This window comes from Sitodiplosis mosellana, unplaced genomic scaffold (genome assembly GCF_009176505.1).
Source record: "Sitodiplosis mosellana isolate CC-2019 unplaced genomic scaffold, AAFC_SMos_1.0 Smas_scaffold_1, whole genome shotgun sequence".
In the NCBI taxonomy this organism is placed as follows: domain Eukaryota; kingdom Metazoa; phylum Arthropoda; class Insecta; order Diptera; family Cecidomyiidae; genus Sitodiplosis; species Sitodiplosis mosellana.
In genome coordinates this window covers 9173579-9194709 of record NW_022595244.1, presented here as the reverse complement: position 1 = coordinate 9194709, position 21131 = coordinate 9173579, and the positions used below count along the sequence as shown (strand labels likewise).

The following is a 21131-nucleotide window of genomic DNA, read 5'->3' as shown; positions in this document are numbered from 1 at the left end:
CATCATCTCCCTTTGACAATTAGCCACTTTCCGATAAAAATACATTTTAATTAATTTGCGTCGTGTTTCAACACACGACACCTTAATGTGAATCAATGAAAAATAACGTTTGCACATTTACTTCTTCTTCTTCTTCTTCTCGTTTTGGCATTGTCCATATACAGAGTGAAAAAAAAGAAGTGGAAAAACGAAGAGAAATGCTGGTGTAAAATTTAACACACCACCCAGACGCATACATACCCCCTTTTCGATTTCAAATTCTAAAGAGAAATGGAAAACACAGCGAGGACCTGCTTCAAACCCATCACTTCAAAAAGTTTTTGACAATGAAGACGAGAAGAAAAAACTTATTTTGAATATGAGCGAATGTCTACGGGCTTATTCAAAAACAACTTTTGTCATTTTTATGCGCGCGTATTCGCTAGAGAAATTCGAGTGTTGATCAAGTTGATGCCTTCAGGCGCGCATATGTCACCCAGTACTTCTACCCATTTCATATTGCTTAGATACAGTCGCTGAACACTTTCGTTCAGTTGCTGAACAACAACAAAATACGCGTGTGTGTGTTTTTTCAATGCTCTCTCAAAATTTAAAATGAAGATGTGTAACTTTATTTGAAGTGTCGAGCGATGTATATATTCATTTTTTTTCGTATTCAAACGCATCAATTCAAAAATCATACTTGTTAACAGACGATATAATCATCATATAATGTTACAAATGCAATTATTTAACATCATAATGATCTTTATCGAGGATATGAGAACCTAATATACGGTTTTATGTATATGCTATATTTACAAATGAGCCGTTCGTTTGCTGGAAAATTGAAATCGCACTGTGCGATCAATTGTGTTGAACCACGAGTTTCACTTGATTATGTGTGTGTTGAAAATCAATAATTACAGCCTTAATCGTAAATTCAATTAGATGCAGCGAATACGCATATGTTTCGATTTACTATGCTATGGATGTGTTACATTGATTTTCGCCTTTTCAAACGCATTTTTCCGATGGAGAAAAGTGGAAAAATTAAATTCGTCGCTGAAATTAGCGCTGCTGGACCAATCATTATTCACTGATTATGTGGAATAGTGAAAATTAGTTTTCATCGCCGTAAGCATTTCAATTCGCTTTTTTCCCGTATATTACCGTGACGCTCGCATCACATGCCACAACGGGCGCTCGCGATTAGCATAAAAATGATAATAATTTCAGCCACAAGAGAGGTAACCGGACTGAGTGGGTGAATGAATGAACCAGAGCTAAAGACGACCGACGAATAGAAACGAACATAAAATTTGCACAATTCATGGCGAAATCAATTAATGGCTCCAATGTGATGTTCTTCCATGGCGACATGTATTCATTGGTATTCACGCATTTGAACTGGTCGCGTGCGAATTCGCAAAATTCATATAACATTCAAAACCGTGTGCACCATTTTCTACCAAATGTTCTCTCTCTCTCTCTCTCTCTGTGTCTCTCGGCCGATGAGCTTCGCAAAAGCAAACGCAGAATGAAAAAAAAACACCAAACCGAGTGAGAGAAAGTGAAGCCTATTTGCATATTGATACGAACCGAATGGAAAATGTATGCATAGGATACATGTCTCATTGTTTCGTTTGCCATTGGCATTGCATGAATTATACTGTTAAATTTTGCTGAATTTCATATCGTTATGTTACCGACGATTTTCCTGCGCTCGATATTCGATGCATGCGCAGGAAAATTCTCTTTTTTGTTCGCATTTTGGCTTCGGCGAAGCGCGGCAAACAAAGCCATGGAAAATGAGAGAAAGCGATAGAACGATACCGAAACAGACATAGAGACTGAGTGAATGAGTGGGAGAGACATAGGAGTTACAAATTTAATGAAACAATGCAAACAGAGTCGAATGCCATTCTAATTTGCATTTTACGGAAAATTAACAGAACTCTGTTCACAAAGTTGTGAATTTAATCGAAATTTAGAGGTGCGTCTAGCGTTTTGTTCACCACCATAACAACTACACGTTGCACGTAATAAATAAATTTTTGGCAAGAGTTTATTTTCGTGTGTAGTTTTCGATGAAATGAAAACGCACGAACACTTCAGCCAAAAAATGGTGTGCTGGATGCAAACGTCGATGCGAATATAATTTTCGAACCAATTTTATTTGTTCCCAATGAAATTGCTTTCGCTTGGCTAATGCTGGTTCGTTTTTATGGAGCTGCCAATATTTTCGGTGCATAGATTCTGTTGGTTATTTGAGTGAAATCGTTCCTCTCGTGTCGGTTTCGTGCTAAAAACGGGCTGCCACACTATTTCGGTTCTGTTTATCAAAACGGTAATATTGCACGTTAGAAATCGCCCGGAGATAGTATTTCTATTAAACACGAAAGGGAAAAAAACATTTTTCAACGGAAAGAGAAAAAAATGAACACATAGCATTGACGCGTTGGGCAAAGTGATGGAACACTGTTCCATTGGAACAGGCTCAACGTAAAATGTGTAGAAGAGAAAAAAATGCGCGCCAATTTCAGCGAACAACACATGGAAAATTGTTGCCACACGATATTAACGTTCCATCATTTTATTTATTATTATATATATGGTGGAGCATGGCGTCTTTTACCGTATCTGTGTATTACGTTCGCATCGAATACAACTGAGAAAATAATAATTCCATGGGTAATGAGTTTTTAATAGAAAAGACGTCAAATATTCCTTGGTGTTTCTTATTCGTGCAAGATGAAAGATGGGTGCCCTTCTACCAAAGTGACACAATCACAAATGGCTGTTCGCTTTGGCTCGAATCTTTCAACGTTAGCTATGCTATGCCGCATGCCATTAGAAAGCATTTTTATAAGATATAGATAGGAACACGCCATTCGTTCGTTCTTTATTTCCAATCCCTGACGCCAAGCGATTGTTCGCCACTTTGCACATGTCTCCGAGCCAACTTGCTCACTCTCTCTCCCCCTTGCTCGCTCTCTTTGGCACACAATTTTCGAAATAGACATTGTGCTACGATAGACCCTTCCGCACAAAACACAAGACATCGAACAACGGCGAATAGCAATCAAAACCGAACATTTCTATCGATAAATTCGAATATGTTACCCGAGGTATTTTCTATTAAGTCGAATCGCGAACGCATGGGGATGCCACATTACTTGTATATGTATTGCTATAATATATTTTATTTGAACTTCATTTCTCATGTACAAAGTTGCCATGTTTTTTTTCATAATCTTCTCGTTCGCCGAAAAACCATTCTCGTGTAATATTCTATCGCTGAGATAAGCGAGTGAGAGACAACGAGACGGAGTGTTGATGTTTGTGTGTCGGTGTGTTCAAGTTTGACGTTCAATTTTTCCATCAAAAAGCGTAAATGACTTTTTCTGAATGAATAACTTTGTGCAGTGGCGCTTTCATATATGAAGAGTGCCAAGCATCGATTTGATAACTTTCTATCAGGCGCTTATTAAGATGAAGATTTTTTTTTCTCAACTTCATTTTTCGTTTGCCACCCAATGTCGTTGTCGTCTATCTCGTTTTCATCCGTTCGGTTTTGCCATGGCAATGGTTTCATTCGCACCCACTCGTACACTCAAATTCGCCAAATCGTTTAAGCCACTCCGAGCAATGCGATATAATATCCTCTGATTTTCGCTGCGATAAAGGTGGCACAGAAACGAGAAGAGGGAAAAAACAATTTTCATTCAATTTTAGTTGACAATTATTTATCTCATCCGGTTTATTGGATTTTATTTGACAAAAGATTGCCTCGATTTAGCAGCATAAAGAGAAACACAGAGAGAGAGAGAGAGAGAGAGAGAGAGAGAGAGAGAGAGAAAAAGAGAGAGACCTAGCGCCTCGTCCGGTTCTATTATTGCATCTTCCATCGGAAGTTAACATACATGTAAAAATTGTAATTATTTTCGCATAATTGCCTGAATGTCATTGTACGAAGAATGGAAGCGAGAACGGGATTCACTTTTTGCACGAAAAAAAAAACAGCAACAACAACAAATACACGTTACAACAGTGACATCAATTTTCAATGCTTATTGCAACATTAGACAGCTTGTTGCCCGTCTCTACATCTCATTCCCGTCATTCATGCTCGCTCACAACCACTCTCTCTATTCCCTGTTCAACCAGTCTCTATTGAAACTTCGATATGTTGCCAGTTTTTTAGATTAAAATCTAAAAACTTTTATTATCCATTTCAACAACAACGTCAAACTATAATTGAGTCCCCAAGCACTTTTCTACACTTAGATTCAAGTTTGTTTTGTGATTATTTTCTCTCTCTCTCTCTCTCTGTCTTTCTCGCTCTCCTCAATAACAAACCCCAAAGTTTTGCCACACATACACATACATTTACGAAAATGAATCGATGTGAAGCTGTTAGCCAATCTCAAACGCTCGGATTTGTTTTAATTGAGATAGACAAACAGTCGGAATTTATTTGAATTTCGAGTTTTTCGTCGAAAAAAAAAACGACTTTCTAATGAAAATGTTTCATGCAACATTCAAACCTCGCAAGTATCATCAAATACACTGTTTCTAATTTGAAAGAGCATTTCGTATGCAGTTGAATGCTCCATATTGCATAATGAAAACGAAATATGTTTTGAAGGAGAGCGAGAGATACAGAATAGTTGAGTTGATTTGAAGAGTATGGAAAATGAATCAACTCATCACAAATTGCACATATATCTTTGATGCTCTAATCGAATGTCGGGTTGTGGATGTCGAACAGAGCATAGAGAGAAAAAAATGTCAACGCACACACACACACGAGTTTCGTATTGCACCGACAACAGATAGACAACAAACAAAGATATCTCTGAATCAGCAAATAAAGTGCTCTATAAAATGCCATACATATTTCAAAATTCGAATTGAAATTCAGATTAATATTAGATATGTGCACTTTACCTCACCACAACACGGTACAGCATTGGGGTAGATGTAATCTGTTGACTTCTTTCTCGTTTCTCTATCTCAGTCGCTGTGTCTAACTCAGTTGCCGACAAGTTTTTTTTTCATGTTTTATTCACAAAACTCATGCCATCAAAAAAACGATGATCATGCTGATGATTGTGTTCTAGTTCTGCCCTACCCAAGAGACCAGAGAGCGCAAACGAAAAAGGATATGTACAACACTGGAAAAAAAAGTAATGTTTGAATTGGGTTAGATTGCATGAAATGAATGAAAAATTATTAAATATCAAATGAATAATTAATTTTTCGAAATATTAAAGGTATAAATAGAATTCGTTTTATCTTGTTGATTCACATCGAAAGCGCAATCAGTTTTATGGATGCATGCTTTGGCAAAAGCAGTTTTTTTCTACTTCGCTTTTAAATTGAATGCATGTTTTGTTGTTGTTCGATAGAGAAATATGTTATTTTTTCTGATGACTTCAGATTCAATGGACTTGCTACTGATGATAGATTGTTGCATTAAATTGTTATATTGATTCTATCCCGATTGACCGATGTTGAATGCGAAATGGAAATCAGTGTGCTGATGAGAGACAGTGCAGAATCTCATGCACGTTGAAGAAAATGCAATTTTTAAATTTATTTATTTGAATTCAATTCACACAGATCTGATGAGCTGTCGCATCGTATGGGTTTTGATGTAATGCATTTGCCTGTTGTAATTTCAATTGTGAAATGAATATTTCCGTTGCAAATGTAACCCCTTGTCAGTAGTAGTACATTAGAGTAGAGGCGGTGGTTTTCCAGTGATTTGCTGACTTTGCAGCATATTAATTGAAGAAGGTCGTCAGGACACGTGCTCCCAATTGTGTGACTCAATTCACAACTAAACAGAGCAATAACAACACAAATCACGATTCCTTTTCTGTGTGCGCGTGTGTGTGTGCCTGGGTTTACACTTGAGTTGAGCGAACCAGAGAGAGAAAAATCAAACAACAAGCCATCTAATTTCGATTGTCAAAATATTGATTCATGCCGTGCCATTGTTTGTCACACAAACACTTCATTTTGCATGTGGGCATTCGAAACCCGAACGGAAAACGATAAAAAAGTAGGCGTTTTGAAACTTATTGAGTGCTTTTTTTAGGTTGACAGCAAAGAAGAAAGAAAAAAATTCGAGAGGTAAGTGCCAACTTTAAATGGACATATAATTATATCCTTTCTGAATTTCCATTCAGAATCATCACGTGCCAACGAAGTGGTTTAACGTTACTATTTATACATTTATATCAAAAAGAGACTACGAATCAAAGTAAAAATTAACAATTTTTTTTCCTCGACAATCGAAAATAATAACAGTCACAAAAATTAACCGTTTTGATTCAATTGAAATGCATTGGGATATGCGGCAATGGGTGTGATTCAGTTTGATTGGTATTTTGACATATTTATTATTTGGTAGAACGTTTCAACCACAATTAGCGAGATAGACAGGGCTGCCGATGGAAAGAAAGAGAGAAAAAAAATGTTACACAGAAGCGAGGAAAAAAAAGGCTGGCAACACACAGCCTGTGACCGTTTTTGAGTGTTAAATAGGGCACGTTCACTTTTTATCGACTATAATATTCGCACAATTGAGGCTGCAACTAATTGCAAACGGAAAAGCACAATAATGAAGGAAATAACGTGAGAATGAAGCGCCAGTTTTTCACAGCATCCGCAACAGAAAACCAAGCGGAAATCACAATTATCAAACTAGTTTGATATTAAAATTGTGTTGGCAAAGAAATTACATGGGTTTTTGTTTTGGTTTTGTTCCATCGAGAAAATGGTGAAAATATTCATTACTTGCATAGGAGAGAATGCGACAGAAAGTGGCGTTTACAAGCAATGTTTTTTACAATGCACGGTCACATGTGCAGTAAGGAAATTGCAATTGGAAGTACTTTTGTGTGCGATTTTTTTAAAAATGCAACCTAAATAGTTTGACCGACAAAAAAATATGATGAATATCATTTGCATTTGTGTCGGATGTAAGACAATTCGATTACAAACAAATGTGAATATATTTCCATCAGAGCCCGGAACATGTAAATATTGAACGTTTCAAACGGAATTTCGATTAAAAATATATTTCATTGCCTGGACCAAGATTGAGAGAGCGGGAAATGGAGAGGGAGAGAGAGAAAAAAAACGGCTGTCAATAAAGTTTGATCACTTTCCAGGAAGAATTATTTTTCAGACACGTCCGATCCTGTTTGACACACACGTTCTCGGCATTTGAAAAACGCCTGCCACAATGTCCAGAACAGAAAAACGAGAAATGGCATGGTATGATGAATTGTTTTCCGATTTGTATGAACATGATTAAATGACCAACACAAAAACGAAACTATTTTGCATTCACGAATTGGCGCTCGAACCGTTTTTTTTTGTTGTGAACCGTCGTCATTGTCTTTTCTCTCTTGAGTGTAATTCATCAATATGTTGAGGGCTGGTTGGGTGGCTGCATTTATTTTGAATAATTTATGCATACACATATTCGTTCACCATTCACAACTGTGCTGCCCATGGATGATGCGTGGCTCTTCCGAGCCAGTCGGCATAAAAAATGGAGCTAGTCGCGAAAAACGGGCAACCATATGAAGGATAACACGGACAGTGAAGGTTGTGGTTCATTTGAAAATCCACACTGGAAAAAAAGTTGTTTTTCATTCTGTAACAAACGATTCAACTTTTTTTCGCCGTCTACTTTTTTTTTTGCAAAGAAGTTAGTTTGGCTTGAAAAAAAATAGCGAGACTCTTTTTCCCTGCTATTTTCGGCAAAAGACATGGAAATAAGCATTCAAGTTTGAAACTGAAGGTAAAACTAATCATCAAACATGTTTGTAGTGCTTTCCCTGTGCTCCGTGCTCTCATCGACGCATAGATTTGCCAATTTCAACATGAGCCAAAAAAAATGCAGCCAACAACACAAATGTGAAATTGAGAAGCCGTATTAGATCCATGCAGCTAAATGCACCAAATTAAAAAGTCGATTGCAAAAAAATACAGACCCGTTCACTTAATTGAAGCAACAAGGCTGTTAGATGGAGACTCGTGCGGACATTTTATCAGCGTTCAATGTGATTGGTTCGCTGCAGAAATGGTCATCAATCATTTGTACACCGTACAGTCATCGACATTGAACCATCATTCCGTTGTCACTGAGCAAAGCAGCAGCAACAACGATGATGACGAAAAAAATCCCCTATTTTATCTTAACTTCGGTCGATCGAATTCGATGCATTTGTTTGTTCCATCGTTCGTCTATCTTTTGCACTCAGGGATCTCTGTTCTGCGAAAAATGAAGAAGTTCAAAAAGATAGCTTTAATCCGACTATGATTGGTTGCTATAGAAACATAAACAATGTACAATCATCGAGAATGATTGTACGAGTGAAAAAGTGGGCTTGGCTTCGTATCCGTATTTCGGTGGTGTGTTCATACGTACACATACACACGCGAAAAGGGGACGAAAGCAAAGAAAGGGAATCAAACAAATACATTTGAGCGGTGGCGTTTGTGCAGACACAATGCGCATGACAACACTAGAAATGGATGTGTATCACATTTTGATCGAAAGCAATTCCGACCGAATATATTCCGCCAATTGGATGGAATGAATAGAAAAATGCGAGATATGAATTGAACGAGGGTTAGAGCAGTACAACAGTTGATATCGTTTTAGCATCAGGATCGGTGTGCAATCTGTTGGTAAATCAGCGAATGAAAGCGTCGGTGCGACCCAAACGCAAACATAAGGATGCAACTCGTTTGAAATTCAGAGCATTTTAATAGAGTCAACTCAGTTGAATGAACAGCACACACTTTGACGACGAGAACTGAAATCTAGACACCCAGTGACAAATTCAGATAAAAAGGACTCTTTTGGTGGCGACGACAACGACGACGACGACAACAATAAAAAAACGTATCTTTCCCATTTTCTACAACAAAAGTGTGTACTTTGTGTGTTTGACTTGATTTAAAATTCGCAACGAATCGAATATTCATATTCGAACGGTTGATACGGTGACTAGTGTGCATTACTGTCTCCGGCGTATTGTTAATAATTTTTGACAATTCAATTTCCATTTCATCGCTAGTCGATCGATTGTGATCGAAAAGTTTGACAAAATCGTACTTTTTTTTTCCATCAGCACATGGATAGTTTTAATTGAATATTCTCACGTTTATGAAATTTTCACCGAAAATTTTGCATGTTGATGACAACGATGAGTCAGATGATGACGCGTCGGTCGGTTGCTTCGTTTAAATTGTGAATTATGCAAATTGTGTGGATACTCCGATTACGCTACCCAAACTAAATAAACTGATTATTATCCAATTAGGAGGCAGTCAGACTGTGTGCAAGACTGTGTGAATCGATACCGGGACAAGAAATAGTGAAAAAGTGTTTGAGATTAATAAGCTAAACCGAAGCCAACCAAATAACAGTGTGACCCAATAAACCGGATTCGAAAGAAAAGAAGATAAAAAGTTAAAATAGCAAAACAATTCCGAACCAAGTAAAAGAAAATATTTATAAGAAAAGTGCCGACGCTGTCGAATGTAAGCAGCCGAAATTGTGCGAATGTAGAGCAAACGGGAGGGAAAGAGTGGTACAAAACGAATTTTCCACTTTTATTGAATGTGATGTGATTTAATTTAATAAATTTGAATAAATTACCAAACGAACCCAGTTCAACACTCGATAGATCTTGCATTGTGACTGTGTGTACACAATAACTCGTGCATCGTTCGTAAAACACTTATCTATCGTCACGCAGACATTTTCTGGTGGAAAAACGTGATATTTTAATAAATTGAATTGATGCGTAAATTGACCTTTGTGCAAAAAAGTGTTGATATAAATATAACGGAACTTAGTTAAAGTATAAGTCATACTTTTTTTTCTCGACTTTAACCTCGTTTGTCCTTTTCGTTCCTTCTCTCTCGCGTTCACAACAAAATCATTATTAATTCGACAGCCAGACTAAAGTTAAAATCCATAACTGATTAATTCGTTGTAAAGTGTGGAACACTTGTATCATCTGATAATCGTCAAATTTTCCAGCGTCTACTCGCATAAAGCTTCAAACTGTACTTGCCAGCGGATTTTTTTGCGTCGCTTGACAGGCCATTAGGTTTAGCGGACAATCAAGCACAATCGTTTGCTTGCAACGGCAAATTGGATTTTAAAACAAATTGCGTGGCCGGTGGTAGTTGTGGAACTGGCTCGAATACCAATCCAACATCAACCTCTGGCCAAAATATTAACTGCAACAATTCGTTGAGCCCATTAACCGACGGCACATCACAGCAGCAGCAGCAACAGCAACAGTTTAACATTTTTCCGGCCATTTTTAGTCGTCAATTGAATTTCAGCGCAGCAAGTGCATCGCAAACAAAACTCATGGATGAGCTACGGCCAAATTTGGTGGGTGGCCTATTAGGGCTGCAACAGGGTCTACTCGAAGACCATGCACTGGCACACGGTAATTTACAGCATAGTGGACATCAAGATTCGAAATTTATGTCATCATTACAAGATAATCGTCTAATGGGCATCACATCGCATGAAAATCGCCTTTTAGGATTATCGCACGATCTTCGGTCGGCCGCTTCAATTAATAATTTAGACAATAGTAAAAATTCGGTTGGCACGCATCAGAGCCGAAAGTGCAACAGCACTCCGGAAGATTTCAGTGCTTTATACGGTGGCCTATCGGCATCGGGTCTGGGCGATGCATCATCACATCATCATACACCGGCCCATACACCACCGTCACGACACGATCACTCCATCACAGGTAAGTCATAAACATACACTCAAATATCCCATATTTTTTTCTGCTATCCTGAATGCAAATCTCAATTGATGTCGATTATTATCGCTAAAGTCAGAAAACAAAAATTGAACAAGTTGTTAAAATACATTCGACAAATCAGTGAAATTCGAGCAGCATGAAGTCATTGTAACAAGACACCATTGAATGTTAACAGCAGTGCGCACACATATGTTTCAACATAGAACCACACCGTCGGCAGATGTTTATCACCATTCTTTGTATTATTTCCACTCGAGTTTTCAATTGTGCATAAAGCCCTTTCAATCAATGGAAACAGTTCTCTTTTTTTGACACTTCTCATTGTCGATTCATCATTGATGGTGCCAACAGCAGAATGGAAGCATTAAAGTAGACAACCAACAATGGGATTATCTCGTTTATTATTTGGGAGTGGTTGTGGCTTGTACATATAACTCATTGCGATGATCGAGCGTGTGCACGCGCTACAGATTATCTACCGATTAAGGACATTGTTTTGATCTTTTGACAGTCAATAAAAATCAAGCTCAAGTAATTGCTTGTCGATGGTCAATTGAACGACGAAATTAGTTAATAAATCGCACAGCGTCCGGCCAATTGCATTTGCTCAAAAAAATAAAATGTTTTAAATCTCCAAAATTAGAGTAAAAGGCTTGAATGTACCAGATGTCCAGAGAAAATCCTTTTTATCGTTGACAATTTCAGCATTAGAATTGGCCCAAATGGTCATTTGCTCTATAATCCATGCCATTCATCGGACATAATTGCATTTTCCAACTGAAAATGCCTTCACAAAGTGAAGTTCGTGTGTCCTCCAAATCGTAAAAAGCCGTTAAATTTTTCACCGACGGCATTTGATGTTTTGATACAGCGATCATGGCCTTACTTTTCATTCGCCACCCTCATAATTAATATAATAATTTTGGTGGTCATTTGAACGTGATTTGCATAAATAATTAAACCGAAATTACTGGCATCAAAATGAGGTACTGGTTCCAGTGACTTGAAGTGCAAGGAGTTCAACACAATATATATCATGAGCATGACGTCTGATTTTCCGTGGCCTCTGCAGATTTTATTTTGCATAAATTAAACATATATTTTGGAAACCCTCTGACATCGACCACATTACAATGCTTGTGAATGCAAATGATGTCGTCGCAAATGCGCCAGGTAAACCCTGACGCCCAATGAGCGTCTATTTCATGTGCATAATTTTGGGGTTGGTATTCGCTGTGGACACCGAATTTTAAATATTAAAATGTGATGCAAAATCCACGATAAGCGACCAAATGGATAAGTTGACGTGTGTCAACACCTAAGATCAACGAGACAACGCGCGACTGCCACATAAACTGTCAGACACGAACAATATTCGGTGCCAATACAACTGGCTACGGAAAATTTCATTTGATTCAAAATGCCTTTTGTGCGACTTAGTAAAAAACGACGCTGTTTTCCAACAATTAGAAAGCAAAAATTGAAAAATTAAACAGGTCGACGCTTGGTAAAATGCAAAACGATCATTAAGCCAAAATGAATTATGCATTTGGTATCCATTTCTATTAACCTTTCACCGTTTCTCTAAATGAATTAATCTGTTATCTAATTACTGAACGACTATCATTTTTTGACGACAATGTGTATGAATATTGACGAAACCACAAAACCGTAAAACGATGCATCTTCATTCTAGATACACTTTTGAAGCACGCGGTTTTGCTCCAAGTACAAAGACAATTTTTGTTGGCAAATTTTTTTTTCTGGTCGTTCGTCTCCGCTTTTTTTCTCTTTGTTGATTCACAAAGAGCGCTTTTCATTTTGTGAATACTTTGATATAAATGCATACGTGCTTGTTACGAACACAACAGCAGAATGACAAAACCACTATCAAATTGAAGTATTTCGGAGAGAGAGAGAGAGAGAGAGAGAGAGAGCGAATAAAAAAAAATAGTTTTCGCATCCAAACCACAAATTGACGTCATTCTCCATTCTGTGTGCACATTTTGTCGCAGTTTTTTTCCCCCGCATTTGTGTATGTGTGCTGCTTGCCTCACTTAAAAACCCTTTGATGGGCTACGTTTATTGAATATACAACACAAAATATTTTCTGCACTTTTTGTGCGACGCTTATGTGTACCGAAACACTGTACATATGGGATGGGTATACACAAAATATGATTGAATTTACGGAAAAAAGGGAAACCATCGAGCCCATCGAACATGCTTCATTTTTCATTCTTCATTCAGCGCCATATCAATTATAGTTTCAAAATTTATGAAAAACTTTTTTAATGTTTTTAAACGCATGGCTCAAATGAGTTTTCGGGCTCAGTCAAATTGAATTATATACATAAAAATTTAGGTAAAGTCTGCGGCATGTTGTTGTTATCAGCATCATCAAAGAAATTCAATTTAAGTATGCGTCATTGCTTTTTTTGTGAATTGCATACGGGAGGAAAATAGTGAATCACACGAGACAAAAAAAAATCATTTGCCTTTTGATCAGTTATCAATTCATTTTAGCTCTCTGAACATATGCTATAGAAGTTGGATTCAAACTGAGAAGGATAAAGGCTTTTAGGATCAAATTCAATTTGTTATAAATGAAATTTCTTTGATCAGATTCAATTTACGAAAAAAAATATATTAAAGTCGAAATAAAACTCTGCAATTGAGTAAAATAATGAGCGGCTGCAGAAACTTGCTGCCAGCAAGCTAACTTTGCAGATAGTATGCACACGAAAAATCGTCATCGCATGAAATTAAAACATAAAACAAAGTAAATGGTGGCTTTGTAAAACCGCTTCCCAGTATAGGTCACAACATCCACCACCGCACAAATATTAATAATTTTGGTTGTGACAATGAGTTTTTTTTCTCGCTCGCTCTCTCTCTCTCTCTCTCTCTCTCTCTCTCTCTCTCTCTCTCTCTCTTTACCTCCACCTCTCTCGGTGCAATTCAATTTACATTTTCGGTAAAAATTATTTGCACTTTTCAAAACATGACAAATTCCATTAAAACGTTAATTGAATCAAATTTTCACCAGCAAACGAATTCCACCAATGGCCACAGGCCATAATGACAAACGGGAAATTAAGTTTGTTATCAATAGTTCGTTAATCAATTCTAATATAATGTTTGTCGCTTCATGTGTTTGTGTTTCGCGTAGTAAGCATAGTGTGTGTTGCTAAAAATGATGAAATTCATGTTGAAAATTTGTTTGCAGCTGAAGGTGCATTCAAGAAATTAAAACCTGAGCCCAATTCCGGTTTGTCATCGTTGTCTGGCGGTGTTTCGTCGCCAGGAAGTGGAATCTCATCGTTACCTCAACATGCTGGACACACGCCGACCACAGCATCTTGTCCAACGCCAGCCAGACGAAGACATCGTACTACATTCACTCAGGTACAACATTTGACCATTTTATTCAATTTCCCATTTAACATTTTGGCCTACGCTTATGCAAATCTACCGTAATTGTCCATTCATATGAAAATTAGATAACTATTCAGTTGATATTTTGAAGAGTTGATGTTTAGAATATGAAAAAAGTATATTTTTGACATTAAAATCATTTATATGCTAGGATTTTATCGTGATTAATTCAATTATTCAGATTATCCGAAAGTTTTTAGCACAAACTTGTTCTTTTTTTCACATTTAAAAATAAATTTAAACTATTTTCTCCCTATCTTGCTTCCATTCACCTCAATAACGCACCAATTTAATTTTTGGAATCATCGAAAATAGGAGCAATTGGCTGAACTGGAATCCGCTTTTGCCAAATCGCATTATCCAGATATCTACTGCAGGGAAGAGCTGGCCCGAACCACCAAACTGAACGAGGCTCGAATACAAGTGAGTATACTTCATCAACACGGTTTTTTTGTTCAATCTAGCTCGCTTTTCACATGGGTGATCAAAAGCCCTGGGTTGTCGCACAAGTGTGTCGGTGCCGTGTTTTTCAATGAATGACAAGCATCGTAAATTTATGTCAATAGGTCTAATTTGCAAAGCCACTAAATGAATTATTTATTAAAATTACTGAAAGGATAATTACAACACGGACTCTCTCGAGTACAAATAGATTTGCAGAGAGAGAAATATACGAGATTTAATCGGTAAAAACAACATGTGATCGTTTCCATTTCGATGCAGGTTTTTTTATGAGTTTTTTTTTGTCGCTAAATCAGTCAGTTTCGCATCTACGATTCAGTGACGTTTTCAACAGGAACCTGCTCAAAATATTCATGTCGTTTTCTAATTGAAACTCATTCAACTGTTAACACTGAAGTTGAACGTATCGACAAATTCGACAGTTGTCCACATTTATTGGAATTGACAGCGGGGCGCATCACAAAAAATGCACATTTCGACGAATCCTGCTGTTTGCGCTTTAGGACGCAAATATTTTCGAAACATAAATCAAAGGAGTGAATGGCCGATCAAAATAGCAAACAATTTCGAAAATCGTTATTTCATGGAACATAAAAATGGTTGTAGCTGTTTTAATACATTCGGTTCATATGATTGAATGTGATTTGATTGAGTGAGCTAGAAATGAAGGTTTCCAAGGAAATGGTTCACCTTGACCAGATTGATTACATTATTACATATGATGAGAGAAAAAATGGTGATTTCCCCATGGATCTCATACAATTTGTGTTTTGCAATGAGCAAAATCATTGGCGTTAATAACGCGTCAGCGTGGTCTAACGCGTCCAAAGCTCATTTCCAGCGTAAATCGGCCAAAAAATTCACTCTCACCCAATGTGTCTTTCCATTTCTCGTTGTGACTTTACCAAACGCAGACGAAATAATTCCATTTCATAAAATGTTATCTTTGCTTCATATCAATTTATTGGACGGTTTTTTTTTCTCTTTTTGCTGCCGTCAATCTTTCGATGTGCTGTTGTGATTATCGATTTTGTCCTGTTCCAAAACCGATTTTTTGTGCGTGTATGTCTTGCTTCTTATTGGTCTTCGTGAATATTTTATTGAATTTTCCGGCCAATGCTTCATTCAACGTATACGTATGTTTGGTGTGTCTGTTTGTGCTTCATCCAGTTCTTTTTTTCTGTGCGAGCGGGGTTGGGATGTGTTTGTGCACTTCGAAAATATTGATAATTGAATTTTGTTTCGCCGAAATTGAATTAGTGATTGAATTACTGGGCTGAAATGCATTTTATTGCTTTGAATCTCGTTTAGACGATACAAAAACGGAGACAAGAAAGAGATGTGAGAATAAATCAAAGCCACAATTAAGACAGCATGAACTATATTTGGTGAAAAATTGCAAGGCAATTTTTCGGGTTCGCAATTTTGGATCAGATTCGTTCCTGAAGAATATTTTTCCCATTTTTCTCGCATCAAATATGATACTTAAAACAAAGTGAGCTCGTGCCAATTTTCTATCCCTTGTGTGTCGACACGGCAGTGAGAAGTTCGCAAAAGTCGACTTATCCCGAAAAAGTTGGGTAGCAACTCACAAAGTTCCACCCTCCGTCGTTCTCATCTCGTACGTATTCCATTTATTTTCGCTCATCATATTTGTTAATGCTATCCCGATTATCATCAGCGTCATCGCATTGTTTTTTCTCTCCCGCTCTCACTCACTCTCTCCTCGTTTTCGTTCCATTTTCATTCTGATGTACATACAACAAATGTGATATGCCGGCATTTATGCAGAAAGCCCCTCTTTTAAAATCCCATTCGAAATCGTCTTATTCAATGGCAAGAAGAAAGGAGCGAGAGAAAAAATATGGAAAGAAAGTTTTGTTTGAGAACGAGGGTTCAGCGTTCGCCAAGAGAGAATAAATGATTGTGTGTGTGGTTTCTTTTTCCCGAGAAACAAAACCGTTTCTGTCGACGCTTCTGTGATGGTTTTGATATTCAATCAAACGAAGCGCATATTTGGCATACCATCGATTTTATGAGACTCATCGTTAATATGAAAAGACGGTTGTTCCCCATTTTCTTGTCAAAATGAATACTTTTTTGTTCTTTTCGTTGTTGATTGAACCAGTTTTGTTGTCCCGTTTCATTTGCTTGCCATTTTACTCGTGCCTCGATGTGGGATTAATGATGTCGAAACACAACAGCGATATGAAGAAAAATGCAAAGTTCGGATGGGATTTTTAGTTTGCTTGATTTTTATGGGTTGCTGTCGAAATAAATCGCAATGGCGTCAATTTCAAATGCTGACTATTTATTCGTTCCCCGGCGAATTTGGGGCGATGGCTCTCTTTATATGCCTCACACCCAAAGCCCATGCATGATTCGTATATATTCAGCAAATGGATGTTATTTTCTCTATATTTTTGCTGAGTTATTATCAACGCAATATTGTCTTTTTAACATACCAAGAACTCGCTGTTTTTTGAGCGAGGGAGAGAGAGAGAAAATAAATGGACGAATTTCGAACAGCAACATACTTTAGACTTTTCCACTTTGTCGTGAAAATCGTCTCTCTCTGCAAATGGATTAAATTGACGGAGAATCAACGAAAAAAACATACACAACACAAATTTCGAGTTCAAAAAGCAGAAGAAAAGACACCAAGTGAAATTACTTGTGTATCTTCGCTCGCTTCAGAAAAGATCATACGGCAACACGAAGTGAAATGGAAAAAAAGAAGAAGCAGCAGCTGAAGTAACAGCAAAAAATTGATATAAAAACGTTGAGCGAGTGGAAAGAAAGTGAAGAAAGTGTTTCGAACGCGTTGATATTCTTTTTCATCTTTTTTTCCACCATGACGCTGGTGTTTGTGTGTGAGAGTGAGTGAGTGAATGAATGTGTGCATGTGCTATTAACGGTAATTTCCCAAGAAGATGGATCATTTTTTCGATCATTTTTTCTTTCCACCCTCCATTGCCATATCCATTAATGGCATAAACTCCATAATGTTTTTGCCCCGACTGAGTTAATACCAATATGATGTCAACATTTTAACCACTTTGTTCGTTTCATACGCGTCATTTTTTTGTTGCGTGCGCGCATTTTCTTTCTGCTTGGATTTATTTGCTTAATTTATCTATGCTTGGTGGAATGTGAACAATGATTCTATCTAACGCTTGGGCGTTGAAGTGTTGTTCTCGCCCTTTCTCTGTCTTTTTATTACCATCGCCATCAGCGACATCACATTCGATTCCATTTCTAAAGCATTCGAATCCCTTGTATGCTGGCAAAGAACAGAGAAAAAATATCGACGAAGAAGAAAATAATTTTCAAGCAGGAAAACACGCACATGACTTTCAAAAGCGTCTTCGTACTTGCACGAGCATCTTCGTTCCGAAAATATTCTCTACTCGTTGGTTCTTGTGCTAATATTTCAGCGCTTGAGTATTGTCGAATGAAGTCGAGTCTAAAACAAAATAATAATAGAGGAAAAACAAAAACGTACACTCCAACGGAAGAAGAGGGAGGATGAGTGAGTATTTTTCAGCAATGGAGCGACAGAGATAGAGAGGAAGAAGAAAAAGAAATGCTAACAACAAAGACAAAATAAAGTTACGTTTTGGCGAAGGGAAAATCTTGAGAAAAAGAAGACATTTTTCAAATGATGCTCGGCGGATGAGTGAGCAAGCGAAGTGAAAGCGGGAACGATGAAAAAGCCTGACAACGACGAAGCCGAAAAAAAATACGACACACAAACAAAAAGCAAAGCAATGGCAACATCGAAAATGCTCATTTCACCATGATATTTCGTGAAAAGTTGTGAGGGCATCGAGATGAGAGAGAAATATAAAAAAGAAGCGAAACGATTCAACTCGAAATGAGAATTTGTGTGTCGAGAGTAAAGGAAAAAAAGAACGAGCAGAAAAACCCTAAGCAACTGCGATACAACAGAAATGCACACACATAGATAGATTCGCCTTAATACTCGCTCGCTCGCACACAGACACTCTCATACACATACAAAGTCACTCTCACACACACACATATATGGATGATGAATTTTCTGTGCACGAGGGTGGAGTAATCAAATTACGTATCCATTTGATAGCATGGTAGACGTTAGTCTCCGAGACTTACTTTATGATGTGTTCCACATTTGCCATCAGCGAACTGGAGATCGAATGAGAGAGCGAACTCAAGCGCATGAAAAACAACAACGATGATGCCACCACGCGCTGCCACCACCACCACCACTACACAACCACCACCATCATCGTCATCGTCGTCACATTTTACCCAAAATAATTTCCTTCTTTAACTCTGCACACATCTTTCTTGTCTTGCCATTCGCCATATTTGGTTTTTCGATTCGAAATTTACCCTCGTAACATGTTTCAAAGGACAACCATATAGACGCTTGTGCCAATAAGTTCTCTTTTTTTTTATTTCAAGCATGGTGTACACATCTTGTTCATCTCTTTGAAGGGAGAAGAGAGAGAGAGAGAAACGCGCATACACACAAGAATCGAGCATGTTTAGCGAGTGCAACGTCAATGAAATAATAACATCGGCATTGCCAATCCCTCCCCCTTCTCACTGTATATTCCATCTACAACGTTTCGCACCATTTCTCAAATATCTCATGTATCGCGCGCGTATCTTTCATTTACTTTTTTGTTCATCTGATCTTTTAAAACGTGCAAATGTTTGAACGCAGAGAGCGCGTCATTTGAATGCTATTCACTTTGAATGTGCATGTGTTTCCTCTGCTTTGGCTGTTTTTTTTTCTCTTCCCATGTCATTGCAAGAAGTTATTCTTATAATCTAATTGAAACAGCGACAGCATAATATTATTTTCGTACGCATTTATCTTTAAAAATGTGAATACGCGACGAATGTGAAGCGAACAAAATAAAAAGGCGAGATGAAAACACATTCACACCGGAACTGAGCACTCATTTCATTCGAATGAACTTTTGAATGAAACAAAAAAAAAGAAACATTGACGCTGAAATTTAATTTTACTTGATAATCGTTTAATGCATTTTCACTTGCGCTCTTTTAATCGGTTGCTTTCTCTCTCTCTCTCTCTCTCTCTCCCTCTCTCTCTCCTTGTTGTTTTTGTTTAAATTCAAGGTTTGGTTTCAAAATCGCCGTGCCAAATATCGAAAGCAGGAAAAGCAATTGCAGAAAGCGTTGGCACCGTCCGTCATACCGTCATGCAATGGAATGATGCGAAACATACAAGGATACAGCGTTTCGAGAGGCTATCAGCCATATCCACACCCGAACTCAATTAATCGATATCCACAAGTGAGTGCCATACGATACAAACACAATCTTAGATTTCCACCAGAAGATACAGAACAATTTCTTAAAAAAACAATTTAACGTTCATTGCAGGACCTATTTCAAATGGGTGCAACATCGTATCCGGGCATGACACAGCCATTTTCAATGGGTCACACGTCAAATATGAGTTCGGTCGGTGTTCGACAAGACTCCATGGGTAAGTTCAATTCTTAGCTTGTGCAATTATATTTTAAGATGGTTTCAATCCAAAATCAAGCCAATTGGATATATTAAATTGTATTCCTTGGACGCGTCTCATAATTTAAAGTTTAAAGATATAGCATTGAAAATTGTTTTAATTTTGAATTTCCGTTAAGGCGTTGATTTAGCTATGTAATTTCTTGAAATGTTTCGGACACATGTGCGAGATGGTGCAAAGACGTTTAAGCAATTGCTTGATTAGAAAATCATTCTTTAACGCCTTTTATTTTTACTTTACTATCCAACGTAGGAATGTCAGCCGAAGACGAGTGGTACAACAAGAGTTTGTCGGCATTGCGAATGAACTCATCGCATCATCCAAATTTATCTGCGCCGATGCTTCAATACCAAACATAATTAATAGCGAATGATGATAGTAAAAGTATCGACGAAAACGATACTTTGCTATACTAACATCGAGATACTCAACACCGGCATTAAAACACCGAATATGCAACATTTGACCAGAAACATCCATCCGATTAGATTCATTCATCTAAAGTGGAAACGAAGAAAACAGAGATAGACAGAGACAGAGATAAGTAAAAGACGGCGAATCTTTGATTCTGCAACTGAAGTAAATTATTGATAAAAAGGAAAAAAAATGGTCAAAAGAACGACGAAATTGAATTTAGCAATTTTATCACCAAACAACCATTTAACCCATAAATAAGATTTTCGAGTTAATTTTGAATTTTAAACGGAATATCACCAGAAAGAAAGAGAAATAAATAAAAGAGAGATCGTTGTGTCACAGTATTTACAAAACCATTCCAAATGATTTGTTAGTTTTAGTGTAAATATTACTTAAGAGAATGGATTTGAACAAAATATAATAAGCGTATGGATTTGTATTGTTTTTTT

The 21131-nt window shown here is 37.4% G+C and overlaps 1 protein-coding gene across 1 annotated transcript; it reads left to right on the top strand.

Moving 5' to 3' along the window:
• Positions 1-6109: 6109 nt before the first annotated feature.
• LOC129574196 (homeobox protein unc-42) lies at positions 6110-21082 on the top strand. Its single transcript, XM_055455799.1, has 7 exons — positions 6110-6123; positions 10061-10796; positions 14044-14222; positions 14568-14675; positions 19851-20027; positions 20118-20223; positions 20518-21082. The coding sequence occupies exons 2-7, from the start codon at positions 10400-10402 to the stop codon at positions 20622-20624; spliced, it is 1074 nt and encodes a 357-aa protein (XP_055311774.1). The 5' UTR covers positions 6110-6123; positions 10061-10399; the 3' UTR covers positions 20625-21082.
• Positions 21083-21131: the final 49 nt, after the last annotated feature.

What these genes read in the sequence shown, in the direction of transcription:
- LOC129574196 (XM_055455799.1), top strand. Translation starts at nt 10,400, where the DNA reads ATGGATGAGCTACGGCCAAATTTGGTGGGTGGCCTATTAGGGCTGCAA. An exon ending in TGAACGAGGCTCGAATACAA is followed by an intron (nt 14,676 to 19,850) that starts GTGAGTATACTT and finishes TTTAAATTCAAG; the next exon opens with GTTTGGTTTCAAAATCGCCG. An exon ending in CAATTAATCGATATCCACAA is followed by an intron (nt 20,028 to 20,117) that starts GTGAGTGCCATA and finishes CGTTCATTGCAG; the next exon opens with GACCTATTTCAAATGGGTGC.